The following is a 20228-nucleotide window of genomic DNA, read 5'->3' as shown; positions in this document are numbered from 1 at the left end:
AACCTGAGTTGTTTGTTTTATTCATTGATTTCTTTTTCTTAATATAAAGGAAAGATTTATTTAAACAAAAGTGGAGAGAATATATATTATGTTTGGTGCATGTTTTTTCTTGGGCAGGGGATCTTTTTTTTTTAACAAGACATTTTAATAAACAAACAGATTTTTTTTTTTTTTTTTTTTTTTTTTTAAGTCTTCAGTGTGTAAAGGAGAAATCCTTCTAGTCCTAGACAATTTTTATGCATCAAATATTAAATCTTTATTTAATTTACAAAACTTTTAATTGCAGAAGAGATCAGTTTACAAACTTTCATTTTTAAAATTTTTTTTTATTTTTATTTTTTTTTTAAGTTTAAACAAGTGAACTCTGTAAAAAAAAAAAAAAAAAAAAAATTATTAATCAATAAGTTTTGTAAAAGAAAAAAGCTCATGTATTTTTTGTTTCCCTGTTTCTACTCTCGTTTTTCGCTTTTTCTCGCTCACATGCTCCTATTCCAAATTTGTAGCAGTAGGCTGGCATCAGTGGACTTTTTTTTAACCAAAATGGGCATAAACCATTTTTTTTTTTTTATTTTCAAGTTTAACCTATTTTATACTGATATAAAATTATTACACAGTAAAAATAATTATATCAAAACAAAAATGATTTTTCTTTGAAATGTTTAAGTAAAAATTCCATTTTTTACTTGAGTACTAAATTTGCAGAAAATATTCTATCAAATTGAAGGTTAGAATTTTTAGATTAAATAATTCGAAATAAGAAAACTGATGTTACTGCACTGAAATAATGTTATTTAGAAACCAGCCTTAACATGGGGAGGGTGTTTTGTAATCATTCTGTACTTTCACCTAACAATTTAATAAACAAAAATATCGTAAAAATTGAATTTAACATTAGAATACTATGAAAAATAGAGTTGTAACATAAAAGGTTCCCATTTTTGTTATTTTTAATTATTTAATCAAGTGAAAACGGTGCATGATAATCTTCAAATTTGTTGGAATAACTTTTTAAATTTAGTAATCAAGCGGAAAAAAAAAAGTAATTTTTATTTGATTAAATAATTTGAAATAAGAAAAATGATTTGTTTTAATTTAATTTTAACTGCGGCATAATTTATATTGGTTTGAAATAGGTTAAACTTAAAAAATAAAATTGTTAATTACCGTTTTGGCAAAAAAAAAAAAAAATTGCCCGTAAATATATCCAACACACCAGAAAAAATACTTCCAACTAGAAAATATGAATAATCTGTTTAACAAAATTCTTGTAGACGATATATTCAGTTTTCTGAAAATCTCTTCGGCCACCTCATATCTCACCACTATGTTAAAAAAACAAAAACAAACTCATACGACCTAATATTTATACAAGTAATCTACGCAGATGTATCTATGATAAATAACCTTTTGTGGCATTAAATGACCTAACAGGCTTGATGTGCCAGAAAAGACCAACCTATCAAACGAAATTATATTTGCTTAAAAACAATTTTCTCCCCCCAACAAAAACAATATGCCAAAGTGGTCATCATGCAAATATGAGGCAGCATATTTTTTCACCAAATTTCAAATATTTTTCTTCATACAAGCTAAAAAGCAGCAGAAGCTAGGTCAAGATGGAAATTGACATACCCAGGTATTGTACTAGCATCCTTCAAGGAGTCCTTATAAACTAGTTCATATTTATTTATATTGTGCACACACACACACACACACACACACACACACACACACACACACACACACACACACACACACACACACACAGTGATGGGTAAAAACAGGGTAAAAATTGAAATTGACATATCCATGTACTGACATCACTTAAGGAGTGCGTATAAAGTAGTATACCTAAAAATATTTGATTAAACGTGAGGTTTTCTTTAACTAAAATTGTTTAGTTTTACAATTTTTTATCAAAGCAGCTATCCGTAAAACCACAACTGTGATACCACATGTTGCCTTGCGCTCGACAGCATTGACAACCCTCAATGTTGTTTCTGTGGTCTTCTCCATTTTCTCTTCTGACTGTGTCTTCGTCTTTCACATTGGTGGCTACCAACGAAAGGAATGCACAGACTCACAAGTATGAAAAAAATAAAACACAAAATTCCAACACATTCTGCAAATATCAGTTGCACTCTTGATCTGTGTGTGTGTGTGGTATCATCATGTGAAAAGTTTGTCATCGGTTGGTTGATTCATTTTTCAATTTCAACCTCCTAAAGATTTCCCAATCTGGTCTAAGCTATGAACTGCCTTTGACTGCATTCAGCTCTTAACTGTTCTCAACTTTAACTGTTGCAAACTGAAGACTGTCTCTAACTGTAGCAAACTGTCACAACTCATTGACACTCCTAAAACTGCCTGTAAACTAACTTTAAATATTAATCTCCATTGTTCAGTCCTTTTGTTGCCGTTACTGCCACACCTTGATTAACAATCCTATTTGGCTTCCTTTGTATCTTGTGAACAACTTCCTCTCTATTATTTTGCTGATAAACTTGTTTCCTCTTTTTTGTTTGTTATATTCTTTTCCTCTTTTTTTTTATCACTTCCTAACACTTTGAGAGGGGGGGTAATACTGATAGTATCACAAGTAAAGCAACGTTGAGCCTGGCTAGTACCAGATGGGTGACCATTTGGGAATTCTAAGCACTATATGTGCTTTCTGCTTATCTTGCTATTGTTTCCAGTCGTTCTGAACCTCCACTTGTCACGGGTATTAACAATGTCGACTCAGGAGAGGTGTGGTTGGAGATTGCGCAACTCTTGCCAGAAAAATTTCATGTGCAGGTGCCCTTACCGTGGGTATCTAGTCTGTCAAGACTGAAGGAAGTCCCCCCCTTTTTTTTTTATATCACACATCTATAAAAAAATCGGTTCTCTTTTTGCTTAAAGAAATATGTTAATTTATGATAAATGTATGATTGAGACAAGAAATTACTTTTTGTAGAGAACTTTTGAAGGATAAAAATAAGCATTTCATTTATAAATGTTTTTTATTTATCATGCAATATTTTAATAACATTGAATTTAACATTTGATTTGAATGTAATTATTTCTTCCAATTTTTTTATGTATTCATTTCTAAATTTTATTTCCAGTACCATTGGTTTCTAGGATTTTACCGTCAGATATCTGCCAAATTCGCAAAAGAGGTGCTTGTATACGGTAAAAAGGATTTTTTGTTTTTCATTTTTGGTTTCCAGGTCTTTGCTTTGCATGATTTGAATGTAATTGCTTGATCAACTTTATTTCTTTTTAAATATATTTGATCAACTTTATTTCTTTTTAAATATATTTGATCAACTTTATTTCTTTTTAAATATATTTGATCAACTTTATTTCTTTTTAAATATATTTGATCAACTTTATTTCTTTTTAAATATATTTGATCAACTTTATTTCTTTTTAAATATATTTGATCAACCAAAATTAATTTTCTCACAATAAACAAAAAGTGATTAATTCATGTTGTGCAAAATAAAGGAGCCAGCAACAGTCATTCTGTTGAGGTTAACTGGAGGGGCCTATGCAAGTACCAGCAACTCGGGAATGAACCTGACTGGGAAGAAATTAAGCAGAACTTATACACAGCATTTGGTATGGATCCTTTTGTTGCATGGCTACAGTTCACTACCCGGCGACTACATCCCAATGAAACGGTGGACGTTTACTTAGCTGAAGTTATCAGCACCGTTTGGTTTTATTTTTACTCGTGTGGAGTGAGGAAAAACATGTTCAAATTATATTGAAGTTGACTTTGTTGGTTGGGCAGGGGGTGCCACTTCAGAGATACATTAGAGGAGTAGGGGCTGAGACTGAATTGGTTCAACCTGATGATCATAGTACTGGATCTGACTGCAGAGCTGTTATATATCTATATTTACAAGTATACTGTTTGATGATTGTTTTTATAACTAGCAGTTCAGCCAGGCTTTGCTTGGGCCCTATGTACTGTTCATAACTTTGTGCATATCTATATATATATATATATAAAAAAGTGAAATTGTCTGTGTGTGTATGTGTGTGTGGCAAAGTAGTTTGATAGTTTTCAAAGGTCAAATCGTTGAACTTTGACCCCTTGACAGCCAAATTTCTGGCCGAAAAGCAATTAAAGATTTTCCCAAATCTCAATACCCCTTATGTCAAATCTAGAGTCTGTAGACTGAAAATTGACAGTAGTTTGGTAGGGAAATGCACGCACACACATGCACACTCACACACACACACGCACACACACACACACACACAATTTCACTTTTATAGATTTAATAAGCCTTAATTCTTTAAAAATAGTTCTGACAAAGTTTATCGACTCTGTCAGCTAGATGACCTTTTAGAAATACTAGGTCCTGTGTATAGGAGTATATCAACACTTTCAGCAGCTCCTGCATCCCACCTGAAGCAGATTGATTGGCATGAGAGTGAGGCTAGCTCTACATAAGCCAGCATCACTTTAAACATGCTTCCAGTGCTAGTCATCCATCATCCCTAGGAGAATCAGTTGGTCTTCATTTCAACAGACAAACCTCTGAAGGAATCAAAATGAGTTCGTTTGTGTAGACATTTACAACATCTGTTTAAATTTTTAGTTTGCACAATGATTTTTTTTTAATCTTACCCATTGCACTTAAGGATCCATGGAGCGTATTTTGGTATTATGAACCTATCTTATATCTGACCAGTGAGCTTCCAAAATGCGAAAATAATGGTGATTATTTGTTTAAAATTCCCTTCCTCAAAAATTCCAGCATTGTTTGCAAAGTTAAAAGAATCCAATTCAATCATCTTTCAAATGTTAAATATTGGTCAATTTGTGCTGTAAAAATCTACAAGATAACTGTTTCCCTAAAATTGGTGTTTATTTTCTTTGTTGAAATTGTTGCACGTGATTAAAACTAATATAATGCAAGTTTTAAAGACAGACTTAGTTCTGGTGACCTTAGGAAAAGTAAGTCTAGATAGTATAGGGAGATGTGTACAGAAGACTTTGATCGTATGGTCACTTTGAAAATATAGCAGCTTCAGTTCACATGAAAAGAAGTGACTAAAATAGATTTGAGAGAGTGATAAAAAAAAGTTCTGGTTAGAGATAGGTTAGTTTGAGAGTTAATTTCTTAGTTATCCAATGTTTGTCAGCATGTAAAATGCATGTTAAATTGAATGTGATGATTTGCAGATTTCAAGTTTTTTCTTTTTGTAAAAAAAAAAAAATAAAAAAAAGTGTGCCCCCCCCTCCTCCACAAAAGGTTTAACATAAAACCAAGTAGATGTTATTTCTTTGCTTCTTTAGTGACTGTTACTTGTGTGAGATTGGGTGTGTTATTGCAAAACTAGGACAAATGAGAACTTTGCACTTAAATTCACATCCTGAAGAAAGTTTTAGTCTGCGATGACCACTTCATTGTCTTTTAGTATTCCAACTTCACTTCAATTGGTGACTATCAATTGGTGCCATGTTCATTTTTATGTTTGGTTACGAGAGATTATTGAATTTGCTGTATATGTTCTATGTTATAAGTTTGCATTTTGTTTGTACTTGGGTTGTGTGTGTATACATTTTGTGTGTTGTGTGTACATTTTGTGTTGCGTGTGTGTTGTGTGCACATTTTGTGTTGCGGGTGTGTTGTGTGCACATTTTGTGTTGCGGGTGTGTTGTGTGCACATTTTGTGTTGCGGGTGTGTTGTGTGCACATTTTGTGTTGCGGGTGTGTTGTGTGCACATTTTGTGTTGCGGGTGTGTTGTGTGCACATTTTGTGTTGCGGGTGTGTTGTGTGCACATTTTGTGTTGCGGGTGTGTTGTGTGCACATTTTCTCTGTGTGTACATGTGTGTTAAGTGTGTGCATGTATATTTTGAATATAAACATGTACGCATGCAGTTTTTTTAAAGGTTCTTTTAATGAAGGACAACTTTTCTGCCATAGTTAATTAACTCCTATTTCTCATGGTTTGCTGTTTATTGATTTGTTTTACCCTCTTTCCTTTCAGACTCGATACAACATTAGTAGACTTTAATGGGATGCATTGGGAACGAGGTGATATAACATTCATTTTTAATGGCAATGAACGACCACCAAAATCACTTTTAATTATGGATAACAAAGCGAAAATTTATCAGTGGATACGAAATGAGGTAAGTCTTTCTTTTCATTAAAAAATTTTTTGAAAATCCTTTCCAAGAAAATATCCTTTAGTAAAATCATAGTTTCTCCCACTGAGAAGGTTGTTTTTAAGTTTAGTGTTTGTCTACTGAGTTCTTCATTGATGATCTAGTTTTTTGATGAAGTCATTCCATTTTAGAAGAATGCTTTTCAAAATAATTTTTTAATGATTTAGATTTTTTTTTTTTTTTAAAAACAGTGTTTGTGAAATAGTAAATTTACAATGTTTTTACTTTGCATATAATGATTTATTTTTAATTTTCAATCTTTCCATGTTAATATTTGAAACTAAAATAATTTGATGGATTTCATTGTTGGTCAGTTTTGTGTTTCTCCTTAGCTATGTGATATTTAATAAATCGATCACTTTCTGTAAACTTTCACAAAGCCTACAATCTGGCTTGGATGCTGTGAGATTTGAATCTGATTGAATTTTTCATTTTTATTTGCATATGATATTTACTCTACCACAAATAGAATGCATTTATTTGTCTGTGTTAGTTTTTTATGGTTTAATTTCTTTTTTTTTTTTTTTTTTTTTTTTTACTTTTGTTTGTCCCAAGCAAGACAAACTAAAGCATAATGAACTACTGATAGACCCGGATTTATAAGATAGCAATTGCATGAGAAGTTGGGTAGTAAGATGTTTGTCTACAGTACATTTAAATTTTTGCATGTTGATATAGTCAGAAAAATGAGGAACAAGAATGGAATTCTAAAAGCAAACAGTCCGAAGAAAGATTGGAGAAGTGGGATGTTTTTGCTACTTACAAAAGGTCAGAATATCTTTGATCTACAGACCTGAAGTGATTAATATGCCATAAATCGAAACCACCAATCTATAAATGGATTTAATTCTCCCACTAATATTTGATATTTGCTGATATATTTCTGAAATCAATAGTTATTAATATTTACATTTTTTTGAACTGTTATCCTCATCCTGGTTATGGTATTAACATCTTTCAGATGAACTCTTGCTTAAAAACTCTAATCTGAATTATTTTTATGGATACATGAATAAGTGTTTGTAAGCATTAAAAAAGCATTCCAAGTGAACATAGTGATAGCAAGTTCAATCCCTTGGACCTGCTTCAGCAGTATTACAAAAATAACAGTTCAATTTGTTTGATACAAAATATTTTAAATTAAGATATGGACAGCAGATTTTTGTTGAATTAACAAATGTTTCACTTAAAAATTCCAAGATGTTTGTGATTGCATAATGGATGCAATCATAGAGTATGGAATCAGTTATACTGAATGAACATCTTATATAATCTATTGTGATCATGTGTGTACTAATGCGAATTGGAAACAGAATGAACCACGATTTCCCTTTCTTCAGTTATGAGAAAAAAAATCTTCCAGCATCTAGGAACAGTGAAAAGTTGGGATTTTTGCTGATAATTGAGAGGTGGGTGTCTGAGTATTTCTTTTCAACTATTATGCAAGTATTCCTAAACAATGATTCTAGTTTTGATATTAAATTTTCCAAAATAAGGTTTATATGCTGCAAAACCCTGAAAATTTTGTCTTTTGTCAAACGGCATCTACTTTGTTGTTAGAGTATTTCTGTTTTGAGAGTATCATAAAATATATTTGACTGATATTTTTACTTCTGGCTTGTTGAATGTAATGGCTGTTGCTGTACGAATGTGCCCATTTTGATGGATAACTGTTTTTTCTTCTTTTGTTACTGTTTGGCGTTTAGTCGGTAGATTTGAACCAGATTGGGATACGTCAAAGGACAACCAAGAAAAAAAGAAAGGGGGCAATAAGCCGACTAAAGAAGGTGATAATTTTTTTTTTATTACCAGCGTTAGTTTGTAATCCTTATTTTATATCCTTTCTATGCATCCTTACTTGGTATTCGTGTCAACAGCTAATTGTTTTCATTAGCAGATGATTGTTGAATAGTATTTATGGATGCTAAGTGGAGCCATAATTTTTTCTTTTCTTTTTATTACTACCTTGGATATTTCTCAATGTCAGTAAATATAAGTAAAAGCAGGTTATTTTCCCTTTACGCTTACAACCCTAACATAAAAATATTATGTAAAAATTATTTTTAAAGAAACCTTGAAAAATGAAGCTCATTTAGATTTTCATAGTTTTATTTTTATGAATCATTTTTAGTCATTAATAAAATTAGTCAAATGTATGGAAAGTCGCTCAGAAATGCATTGAAGTTCAGCAATATAGGGAACATCTGTAGTTGTCATAATTTTAAGCAAGCTGTTCCTTTTAAATGGCTTGTAGGTGAAAGTGTAATATTGCTGTGTGGCTCTTGACAGAATGAAGGTATAACAACATAAACTATGCATATAAAAATGGTGTATGATCGTGTTAAGCAAGAGTTATTTCCCTTGGAAATACATGGTTATAAGTAGGGCTTGAACAACAGCTTATCCTTTTCATTGTTTTGACTCTAGAGCGTGTATCCATTAATATCTTATATGCTTTTATATACAGTAATGTGGTTCTCAGTTGAGTAACTGTTGGATATCTACTTAAGAGTCAAAACAATAAGAATATTCTGTTGTCATAGCCCTAGTTATAAGTAGAAAAGGTTCTACTCTTCAGAGTACAGCCGTTCCCCAGGTAATAAGGAATTATGAACAACTCTTATTTGTACAATCTGTAAACTGGTTGGATGATATCTGAACCTGTTACTAAAACCATAACGAGCAACATTTGTTTTTATTTTATTTTTATTAATTCGATTAACTCCCAGATAAGAAACAAAACGTTTTTTTTTTTTTCATGCTTTTTTTCTAAGTGATGCCTCACTATGTGTGAATTTAAGTAATTTTACATGAACATTCATATGCAGTATAATCATTGACATAGTGTTTGGTAGAGATAGTTCCTCACGCAGACAGGCAGAAAAGATCACACACATGCATGCACATGCACACACTGAGATGAATTGGATTACAGATTAATGAATCTTGTGGTATCAAATCTTACAAAATAATCTTTGGAGGTAATATTTTTATATAAGACAATCCCAGTCAAATAAAAATTGCTCAACATACAAGATAGAGCAAAATAAAATTTATAGTTTTTTTATATTTAAATTTCATTGAGAAAAATATAATTTTTCAAAACAAAAAAAATTATTTGAACAAGAAATTACTTTAAATTGTAATCTTTGTTCAAATAATAAATTTCTTTTGTTTTGAAAAATATTTTTTTGAACAAAATAAATATATATATATATGGTTAATAGAGTATTAACTATATTAATAAATGCAAAATTTTCATTAATTAAAATATATTTAAGCATATTTTGCGATTGGGCCAGAACGGGGTTGGACACTACTATATATTGGGCATAATAAAATAATCAATATATATATATATTGATTATTTTATTATGCCCAATATATAGTAGTGCCCAACCCCATTCTGGCCCAATCGCAAAATATGCTTAAATATATTTTAATTAATGAAAATTTTGCATTTATTAATATAGTTAATACTCTATTAACCACTGGTTTCTGTTAAATCACTGAATTTAAGCATTGTTGAGCATGGTCAGTACTATTGGTGACTATTTGGGAATGTTGTATATACTCTCTGCTTATCTCTGAATTGCTTCTAGTTGTCCTGGGCTTCTCCTTGCCATTGGAATCAAGCAGTGCAGTGTCAGGAAAGAATTGATTAGGTATTGAGCTACCCCTGCTTCACAATTCAGCAGTTCCATTCATCATCCCTCCAGGATGATTAAATGGTCATCGTTCTGATGGACAAACATCTACAATAATGTTCATTCACAGACTTTTATTTTGTTTCGCATACACTTTTTTAAATTGTAATTCTTACTTAGGATTCAGTTTACCTAGTTTTTTTCTTTGTTGTACTGTCGTGTATTTAAATATACATAATCTGCCTTTAGTTTTTAGTCAGCATCGCTAATGTATGTAAATAAAATGTAAATCAACAAAAATGTTAGTAGCAATGAATTCTTTGATTTTTCTTTCCAACATGTATTATTTGTCGATACAACCCAAACAATTGCTGCCACATGTGCAAATAATATATTCCCAACATGTGTGCAACAAAAATGTTGAAGTGAATATCAATCATGAATGGGGGAACTCCATGTCTTGACAAGCTTCTGGGACTGACCTTCACTGCTGATCTGAAATGGAACATACATCAAATCTGTTGCCAAGATTGCTGGAAAAATGGATCACTCTATCGCTCCAGAAGGTATCTCTTTGCTGATGCAATCCTCTCTGTATAAGAGCTATATACTCCCTAAAATGAAGTACTGTTGCCACATCTGGCCAGCTGTTCAACGTGGCCTATCCAACCTTGAGGGTTCAAAACTGACTTTGAAATCTAGGTGATGCTCCTTTTCTCTTCCCTGCAACTTCTTTCTCTATAGAAGAGATGTTGGAAGCCTGTCACTGCTCTATTGTTATTTTCATGGAAAGCTTGTGACTAAACTCTAATCAATGATCCCCTTCTCCCTTGTCAAGATTTCATAAAAAACACTCAACTAAGTACAACCACTATAAACGATTCCCCTCACTCTCTATCTGTGCCTAAAATATAAACGCAGAGTCCATGAACAAAATTTATTTCCCCGAATTGCCTGCCTGTGGAACACTGTTCTGCTGGCCTGCTTCTCAGTTGAATACAACATGGTAGCCTTCAAATCCAATGTAAACCCTTGTTGAGCCATCCCCATAAATAATCAAATTCTACCCAATTAACACCATTAACGATGACTATACTACTACCTTACATTCATTAACCCTTATCCTCGAGTGGTCTTCTGGCTTTGATAAGTGTTGACTCCCAAGTAAAAAAAAAAAGAAAAAAAGAGAAACAAATATGAATATATTATTGGATGGCAGTACTAAGCCAATGTTAGAACGAGTGAAAAGAAAAATCTGTTCAAATAGTATATAATTGAAATTGAAACATTTTATTGTAAAAGTGTCACAGGAAAAAGTGTTTTTTCATCCTAGTCTCCTGTTTTAAAAAGTCTTGAGTCACAATAACGTTCCATATCTTGATGTCCCCTTTCAATAGGGGACTACTTTAAAGATGAGTAGTGTAGCAACATGTTTGTCCATCAGAATGATGAAGACCATCTGGTTCTCCTAGGGATGATGGATAGGATAACACATGCTGAAAGTTTTTAATGTGAAGCTTATTTGGACAGAGCTAGACAGCCTCACTCTCATCCCAGCCAGCCTAATCCGATGGCAGAACTGAGTCGAGACAGCTGAAAGCCAGTTAAGATGCAGGAATTGCCAGAAGTATTGATGCCCTCCTCTATATAGCCTCTGCTATTCCTAAATAGTCACCCATCTGGTACTCACCAAGCAAATGCTGCTTAATTTCATTAATCTAATGAAAACTGCTGTCAACATGATGATGCCAAATAAGATAGATAATTAGGTAATGCAATTAACTAGTCAGTTGTTTCTGGAATTAAAAAACACTCTTAAAAATTTATTTATTATTTATTTATTTTTTTTTGTATCAATTTTCTGGAGAGGTTATATAGTGGTACATATTGAGGAATTTTTATTTAACTATACCATAAGTTCTCCGACATGATGTTACCACTGTTGGTATCCACCAGCATTAGACATGAACATGCTCTACACAAATTGGCAACATGGTTAATTGTAGGAGTTTTGATTCTTCTTCCATCTCATTAGATCACGTCTGTTCTTTTTTAAAAATGTAGTGTCAGTCATTCACCTTCAGTGATTTTTTTTTTAATCACCGTACAAATAAAATAAATCATGTTATTCCTTTGATAATAAAACCTTTTCATTTTTTTTTTTTTTTTTTTTTTTTTTTTTTTGCTAAACTTAAAGCTTCTGTATTTTTTACCTCTTCTAGCAATCACACTAGCTATCTGGTTCATATAACAAATGTGCAATCTTTTGTTGAGGTTAGTCAGTTAAGATCTGATGAACTAAGAACTAAAAAAAATTACATCTTGATTTTACTTTCAACAACCTTATAAATCTCACTTGCTTTATTTTGTCCTTTAGTTCTCTCATTCCATAAATGATGTAGCTAACAAAGGGGGAAGAATTGCTGTTTTCTGCATGGGAATCTATCCATATGACATTTATTGTTAGTTTTTTACCATGAAGTAGTATTTAGAAAAAAAAAAAAAAAAATTTAGTCCTTACATCAAGTGGCTTCATGTCTTGTCGGGAGCAATTTCCACACAAAAAAAAAGATTCTAAATGAGGTTATCTGCAGTTTGCTTCCTCATCAAATTGGATGATGTTAGATAAGCTTTAGAATGAAGGTAATAATTTAAAAACTTATTTCTTTTTAGCCGAAAAATGATGTGTTTGTTAGTAGTTAGAGCTGTGATCACAATATTGCATGCATTTCTTCAGATTTAAGATTTGTGTATCTGTCTGATTGTTTTGAAATGAACAAAACCACTGCATGATACAGTCGGTTTGTTTCTTTGCATATTACAATTTAAAATTTTATGGCAAAATGATGGCACCGTATACATTTACAAATAAACATATTTTGTCCTCATTTTTAGGATGTGTGAATGTATCCCATTATTAGTTATGCTTTGAGATGTACACGATAGCTTTGTCATGTGATCTTTTTTATGCTCATTTCTGTATTGTAAACTTGTGTTCGATTTATTGTCTCTAATCACAACAAATCAAACACAAGTAGGCATAATTATCCAAAAGTGGTTATGCACTAGTAACCAAGCAAAAAGCAGCTGATTTAGAATGGCACTCGAGAGTGCATATTTGCACCGAATTCCAACAGGTAAAATAGAAATTACTAAATTAAAAAAAAAAAATTATAAAATGAACAAGTGGAAATAATTATCTATCATGGTAATCCATTGATTAATATTTCAAGAAAAACTTAAAATCATTTTGCTTCCATAACTAATTTGGAACATTGGTTGGTCAAACTATTTAAATGTAAAGAAATTTTATAAAAAAAAAAACTGAATTATTTTTAGCAGACAAGTTTCAAGTAAAAATGGTTACATAAAAAAATGTTTCAAGTAAAAATGGTTACATAAAAAAATGTTTCAAGTAAAAATGGTTACATAAAAAAATGTTTCAAGTAAAAATGGTTACATAAAAAAATGTTTCAAGTAAAAATGGTTACATAAAAAAATGTTTCAAGTAAAAATGGTTACATAAAAAAAGTTTCAAGTAAAAATGGTTACATAAAAAAAGTTTCAAGTAAAAATGGTTACATAAAAAAATGTTTCAAGTAAAAATGGTTACATAAAAAAATGTTTCAAGTAAAAATGGTTACATAAAAAAATGTTTCAAGTAAAAATGGTTACATAAAAAAATGTTTCAAGTAAAAATGGTTACATAAAAAAATGTTTCAAGTAAAAATGGTTACATAAAAAAATGTTTCAAGTAAAAATGGTTACATAAAAAAATGTTTCAAGTAAAAATGGTTACATAAAAAAATGTTTCAAGTAAAAATGGTTACATAAAAAAATGTTTCAAGTAAAAATGGTTACATAAAAAAATGTTTCAAGTAAAAATGGTTACATAAAAAATGTTTCAAGTAAAAATGGTTACATAAAAAAATGTTTCAAGTAAAAATGGTTACATAAAAAAATGTTTCAAGTAAAAATGGTTACATAAAAAAATGTTTCAAGTAAAAATGGTTACATAAAAAAATGTTTCAAGTAAAAATGGTTACATAAAAAAATGTTTCAAGTAAAAATGGTTACATAAAAAAATGTTTCAAGTAAAAATGGTTACATAAAAAATGTTTCAAGTAAAAATGGTTACATAAAAAAATGTTTCAAGTAAAAATGGTTACATAAAAAAATGTTTCAAGTAAAAATGGTTACATAAAAAAATGTTTCAAGTAAAAATGGTTACATAAAAAAATGTTTCAAGTAAAAATGGTTACATAAAAAAATGTTTCAAGTAAAAATGGTTACATAAAAAAATGTTTCAAGTAAAAATGGTTACATAAAAAAATGTTTCAAGTAAAAATGGTTACATAAAAAAATGTTTCAAGTAAAAATGGTTACATAAAAAATGTTTCAAGTAAAAATGGTTACATAAAAAAATGTTTCAAGTAAAAATGGTTACATAAAAAAATGTTTCAAGTAAAAATGGTTACATAAAAAAATGTTTCAAGTAAAAATGGTTACATAAAAAAATGTTTCAAGTAAAAATGGTTACATAAAAAAATGTTTCAAGTAAAAATGGTTACATAAAAAAATGTTTCAAGTAAAAATGGTTACATAAAAAAATGTTTCAAGTAAAAATGGTTACATAAAAAAATGTTTCAAGTAAAAATGGTTACATAAAAAAATGTTTCAAGTAAAAATGGTTACATAAAAAAATGTTTCAAGTAAAAATGGTTACATAAAAAAATGTTTCAAGTAAAAATGGTTACATAAAAAAATGTTTCAAGTAAAAATGGTTACATAAAAAAATGTTTCAAGTAAAAATGGTTACATAAAAAAATGTTTCAAGTAAAAATGGTTACATAAAAAAATGTTTCAAGTAAAAATGGTTACATAAAAAAATGTTTCAAGTAAAAATGGTTACATAAAAAAATGTTTCAAGTAAAAATGGTTACATAAAAAAATGTTTCAAGTAAAAATGGTTACATAAAAAAATGTTTCAAGTAAAAATGGTTACATAAAAAAATGTTTCAAGTAAAAATGGTTACATAAAAAAATGTTTCAAGTAAAAATGGTTACATAAAAAAATGTTTCAAGTAAAAATGGTTACATAAAAAAATGTTTCAAGTAAAAATGGTTACATAAAAAAATGTTTCAAGTAAAAATGGTTACATAAAAAAATGTTTCAAGTAAAAATGGTTACATAAAAAAATGTTTCAAGTAAAAATGGTTACATAAAAAATGTTTCAAGTAAAAATGGTTACATAAAAAAATGTTTCAAGTAAAAATGGTTACATAAAAAAATGTTTCAAGTAAAAATGGTTACATAAAAAAATGTTTCAAGTAAAAATGGTTACATAAAAAAATGTTTCAAGTAAAAATGGTTACATAAAAAAATGTTTCAAGTAAAAATGGTTACATAAAAAAATGTTTCAAGTAAAAATGGTTACATAAAAAAATGTTTCAAGTAAAAATGGTTACATAAAAAAATGTTTCAAGTAAAAAGTGTTACATAAAAAAATGTTTCAAGTAAAAATGGTTACATAAAAAAATGTTTCAAGTAAAAATGGTTACATAAAAAAATGTTTCAAGTAAAAATGGTTACATAAAAAAATGTTTCAAGTAAAAATGGTTACATAAAAAAATGTTTCAAGTAAAAATGGTTACATAAAAAAATGTTTCAAGTAAAAATGGTTACATAAAAAAATGTTTCAAGTAAAAATGGTTACATAAAAAAATGTTTCAAGTAAAAATGGTTACATAAAAAAATGTTTCAAGTAAAAATGGTTACATAAAAAAATGTTTCAAGTAAAAATGGTTACATAAAAAAATGTTTCAAGTAAAAATGGTTACATAAAAAAATGTTTCAAGTAAAAATGGTTACATAAAAAAATGTTTCAAGTAAAAATGGTTACATAAAAAAATGTTTCAAGTAAAAATGGTTACATAAAAAAATGTTTCAAGTAAAAATGGTTACATAAAAAAATGTTTCAAGTAAAAATGGTTACATAAAAAAATGTTTCAAGTAAAAATGGTTACATAAAAAAATGTTTCAAGTAAAAATGGTTACATAAAAAAATGTTTCAAGTAAAAATGGTTACATAAAAAAATGTTTCAAGTAAAAATGGTTACATAAAAAAATGTTTCAAGTAAAAATGGTTACATAAAAAAATGTTTCTTAGTATGTGACCACTTCTGGGGAAAAAATTACATTTCTGAAGTGACACCTTTTATCGGTTTCTCAATTTTTGAGATGAAGCTTGATTATTTGGATTATTTCAACTACTGCTCTCATGTTCACTGTTATTTTCTTTTAATTACATTTTCACCCCAAACAAGGCACATTGCCACTTTGATGTAGGGGGCTACAGGGGTACTATATGGGTATTTGGGCAGCAAGATGTCGGTTCACGTTACACTTAAACTTCTGCATGTTAGTACAGTTGGGGAAGCAAGAACTCAAAATGGAATTCCAAAGTTCAGCGGTTCTGGGGAAGAAACTACTGGAGTAAAAGGCTCTCTTACATGCAGGGATCTCAACTGTGAAGGGGTGGAATTTTGCTGTTTGTCGGGGGTATTTACGTCCAGGGGGGTACAAGTGCTTGCAGTTCGTCAGAGCATTCACCATTAAAATACTTGTAGAACAGGCAGAGGGATACTACATTTCATTGATGGGACAGAGGCTGAAGCTTAGGTGACAGTTTATTCTGACAATGTTTAAATTGAAGCAACTTCTAACTTTCTTGCTCGGGGAATCTGCATGAAATTTTGAATGGAACCTTTTATTTAATCTATGGAGGTAGCATGCCTTTATTTTGTCAGTCATAATTGGATAGAAGTCCTAAGTAATTCACAATTGTATTTTGAGTGATGTTTGAAAGAACTTGTGACATAGTGGATAACGTACTTGGTAAAATTCAGTTGTAAGTTATACTCATGTGGAGGTTTAAGGTTCAATCTTCAGTGTAGGCGACAAAATATAATTATGAATTACTTATGATTTCCACCCAGTCAGGACTGATGGAATAACAGCATGCTATCTCTGGGAATTAAAGGGTTCCGTTCAAAATAATAAAAACCTTTTTATGTAGATCTATGCCAAAATATGTCTGTCCGTATGAAAAATAAGTCCCTTTTCTTAATTTATTGTGAGGTACTGTTCCTGGAAAGAGGGCAATAAGTATTGAAACTAACAAAGGTTAGTAACAGGAAAGAAATAAAAGACAATCGAATCCTATAATAAAGCTTTCTGTTGTTTAGACTGAACAAGCTCTACATTGAAATTAAGTGAAGTAATTTTAGTTTTCAACTCCTATTTGTTTATCCGTTTTTATAAAACTTATACAGAAGAAGAAATAAAATTTCAGTTGTGTTAGGTTTTTTGTTGTAACTTATTCTTTAATGCTCTTATAGATTGTGAGTTGATCCAGATTATGACGTATATATCCAGTGGTAAGGCCCTGTTTGTGGGCTGTGGAGAATGTTGACTTACTCCTTAGTTATCATTGCTCTCAGATCCATTTTAGCCTGGAGTGGTAATACCTTTTAGGGTATCTGGTGCAACTAGATCAGGCTGTTTGAAGATATCTGCTTTCTTTTCCTTTTCAAAACTTTATCATATTTTACCAAGTCAAACACCATGAATATATTTGGAGATATATATAAAAAAAAAAAAAACTTGAAGAATAAAACCTTTTCCAGACTTACTGCATTCAGTATTAAATAACCAGAAAGCGATCGATATGCTATAAAACAAACCAACCAAAGATTTCAAATTGAAATTTTGCTGGAGGTTAATTGTTTATGTTATGTTGTAAGAGATAAAAGAAACAAAAAGTGTATGACCAGAAAGTCCATCTGGTGGTGAGGCACAAATTTGAAATCTTTGAGGGACTGGAATCGCTCTTTTGTTACCATTCTGATCAATCATCGTATTTGTTAAGGATCCAAATATAGGTTGAATAAGATGCATTCATTAACAAACTACAAAATATAAGCTTACAAAACATTAAGCAGATCTATATAAAGTGACCTTGGCATATCATAAAGTTCAACAACTAATGAAACATAAAAAGAAAAATTTCGATCTTTTTAAAATTGTGTCATGGAAAATCAACCACAGAAAATCAAATGAACCTATAACTTCAGTTGCGTAAACTGTTTTTAGTTTTCAGCATAGTAGCATATTTTTGATTGAATTGTTTTGTTTTTTTTTGGCGGGGGGGGGGGGACTGACCTCTTTGAACTTATTCAAGTAATAGACTTCCTATGAGCCTCTCCTATAAATAACAATTTAACTATTAATAATAGAAGTTAATGTTTCTGAATTTTTTAGATGAGGATTAATTATTTATTTCATTTGGATTCTCTTGACTACTATTCTCATCTTGAGTGTTATTTTTACATTTCGGTTAATGTAACCTCTGACCTTCTTCAGATGTATCTTGTTGAAGTTGGATCTGTCAATTGGGAATCTGCATGGAATTTCAAATAGAAATGGATCCTGTGGGATAGTGGATAAAGTACTTGGGAAAATTCAGTTGAAAGTGACTTTTCCGGAGCTTGAAGGTTTGATCTCCAGTGCATGCAACAAAATACAATTGCAAATTACTTGGGACTTCTGCCCATCATAGTTGACAGAGCATGCTACTTTTGTGGAAAAAAAAGCGATCCATTGGAAATTCTGTACATATTCCAGAATTTGATAAGATATGCCTTAAGAAAGTTGGAGGTTACATTGAGAGAAATGTACTGGAAATAACAAAATAAAAGATAATATTACGTGAAATTTTATCAAAAAATGTAAAGAATGTTTGTTAAGTTATTATAATGGAACCTTGTGGATATTCTATGCTTGCCGTCTTCATCTATCGACATAATTTACTGTTAATGATATTTTGGTTGAAGTAATACATTCATGTAATGTTTAGGGAGCCAGTTCAGAATTCAACCTGAAAAAAGAACTTATAAAAACATTTTTATGATGTACATACCTGTCCTAGAATGAAAATGTCATATTCCAAAAATTACGTAAATTGATTGTAGGTTATATATATATATAATGATGGACTTTCCCATTGATTTTGATGGATGAGCTTTCGCCACAACAACTAAGCTGCTTGGGAATCCACACAAATGATTTAATAATGGTGAAGGCTTTGTGTATTACTGTTAACCTTTATCGGTGCAGGTGACTGCCACAGAACAGAGTATACAGATGACTGCAGGTTTTTACATCAGTTATCTTTTCCTAGATGCATGTCTTAACGAAGATTGGGGATGCATCTCTCCCAGTGAATTAATGCACCCTCAGATAACAACCTGGAAATTTATACTACTCTGCGTGATACATACAGCACCTAGCCTTCCCAAAGGGTCACCTATCTGGTACTGGCCAGGCTCAACATTGCTTAACTTTGGTGATCTGGCTAGAACCAGTGTGTCAACATGATTGTTCTGTGTGTGTGTGTGTGTGTGTGTATATATATATATATATATATACTTGTTTATTGTTATATAAACATGCTCACATCCCGCTGCTACAAATAGCCACTTGTTTCAATCAAACAACAGATATCATCAGGCAGCGACTTGACTATTCAAAAGTTCAATGAATAATGGATTTTTATTTTAGGTAGGAACTCTTTAGAAGTTGGAGTTAAAAAACTTAAAACACAGGACTTTAATTCAATAAAAAAGTAAAAAGGGAGAGGCAATTTAAATAAAGTTAAAAAATTACAATGGGGAGAGAGTGATTGAGAAGAGAAAAAAAGGAATAGAGACAGAAATAGAGAAAGAAAATATAGAGAAAACAAAATAGAGAGAAAAAGAAGAGAGAAAATATATATATATATACATATACATATACACACATATATATATATATATATATATATATATATATACACATACATACAAATACATACATATACACATATATACATGATATGGAGAAGAAAAAAAGAAGAGAAAAGAAATAAATGGTTATAATAAAGAGAATAAGAACTAGAAGGAAAAGGAAAGAATAATGAGATCTAGTTAAATAGGGAAAGAGAGAAAGTAAGAATTTGACAGTTATATCATTTAGCATAAAGGGCCTAATTAATGGTAGACGTATGTTTGAATTGCGTTGATTTTACTCGTGGACGTATGTAAGAGGATAAATATGCTAGCCGAATACATTCACTGCCTTTTTTGACACGTTCATTTCTGACGCTTGGATTGTATCTTCTGTTTGTATTTGTAATATGTTTCATTACTGAATTGTATAATTGTTCATAAATTGGTTGACACGCAGGTTTTTTTCTTTTTCTTTTTCTTTTTCTATATACTGTCAAATTCTTACTTTCTCTCTTTCCCTATTTAACTAGATCTCATTATTCTTTCCTTTTCCTTCTAGTTCTTATTCTCTTTATT

At 30.3% G+C, this 20228-nt stretch overlaps 1 protein-coding gene across 1 annotated transcript in view; it reads left to right on the top strand.

Moving 5' to 3' along the window:
* The window catches only part of LOC145279623 (ankyrin repeat domain-containing protein 13C-like), a 219796-nt gene that overhangs the window by 156512 nt on the left and 43056 nt on the right, over positions 1–20228 (top strand). Inside the window, exons 5-6 of the mRNA XM_080130834.1 lie at positions 3108–3174; positions 5997–6141. Of these exons, the coding sequence (XP_079986960.1) occupies positions 3108–3174; positions 5997–6141 (212 nt within the window). The remainder of the gene's footprint in view (positions 1–3107; positions 3175–5996; positions 6142–20228) is intronic.

Source organism: Euprymna scolopes, chromosome 7 (assembly GCF_053919585.1).
Source record: "Euprymna scolopes isolate OS-2025 chromosome 7, ASM5391958v1, whole genome shotgun sequence".
Taxonomy (NCBI): domain Eukaryota; kingdom Metazoa; phylum Mollusca; class Cephalopoda; order Sepiida; family Sepiolidae; genus Euprymna; species Euprymna scolopes.
Note: the sequence above shows the minus strand (reverse complement) of the source record. Positions and strands in the feature narration are given on the sequence as shown.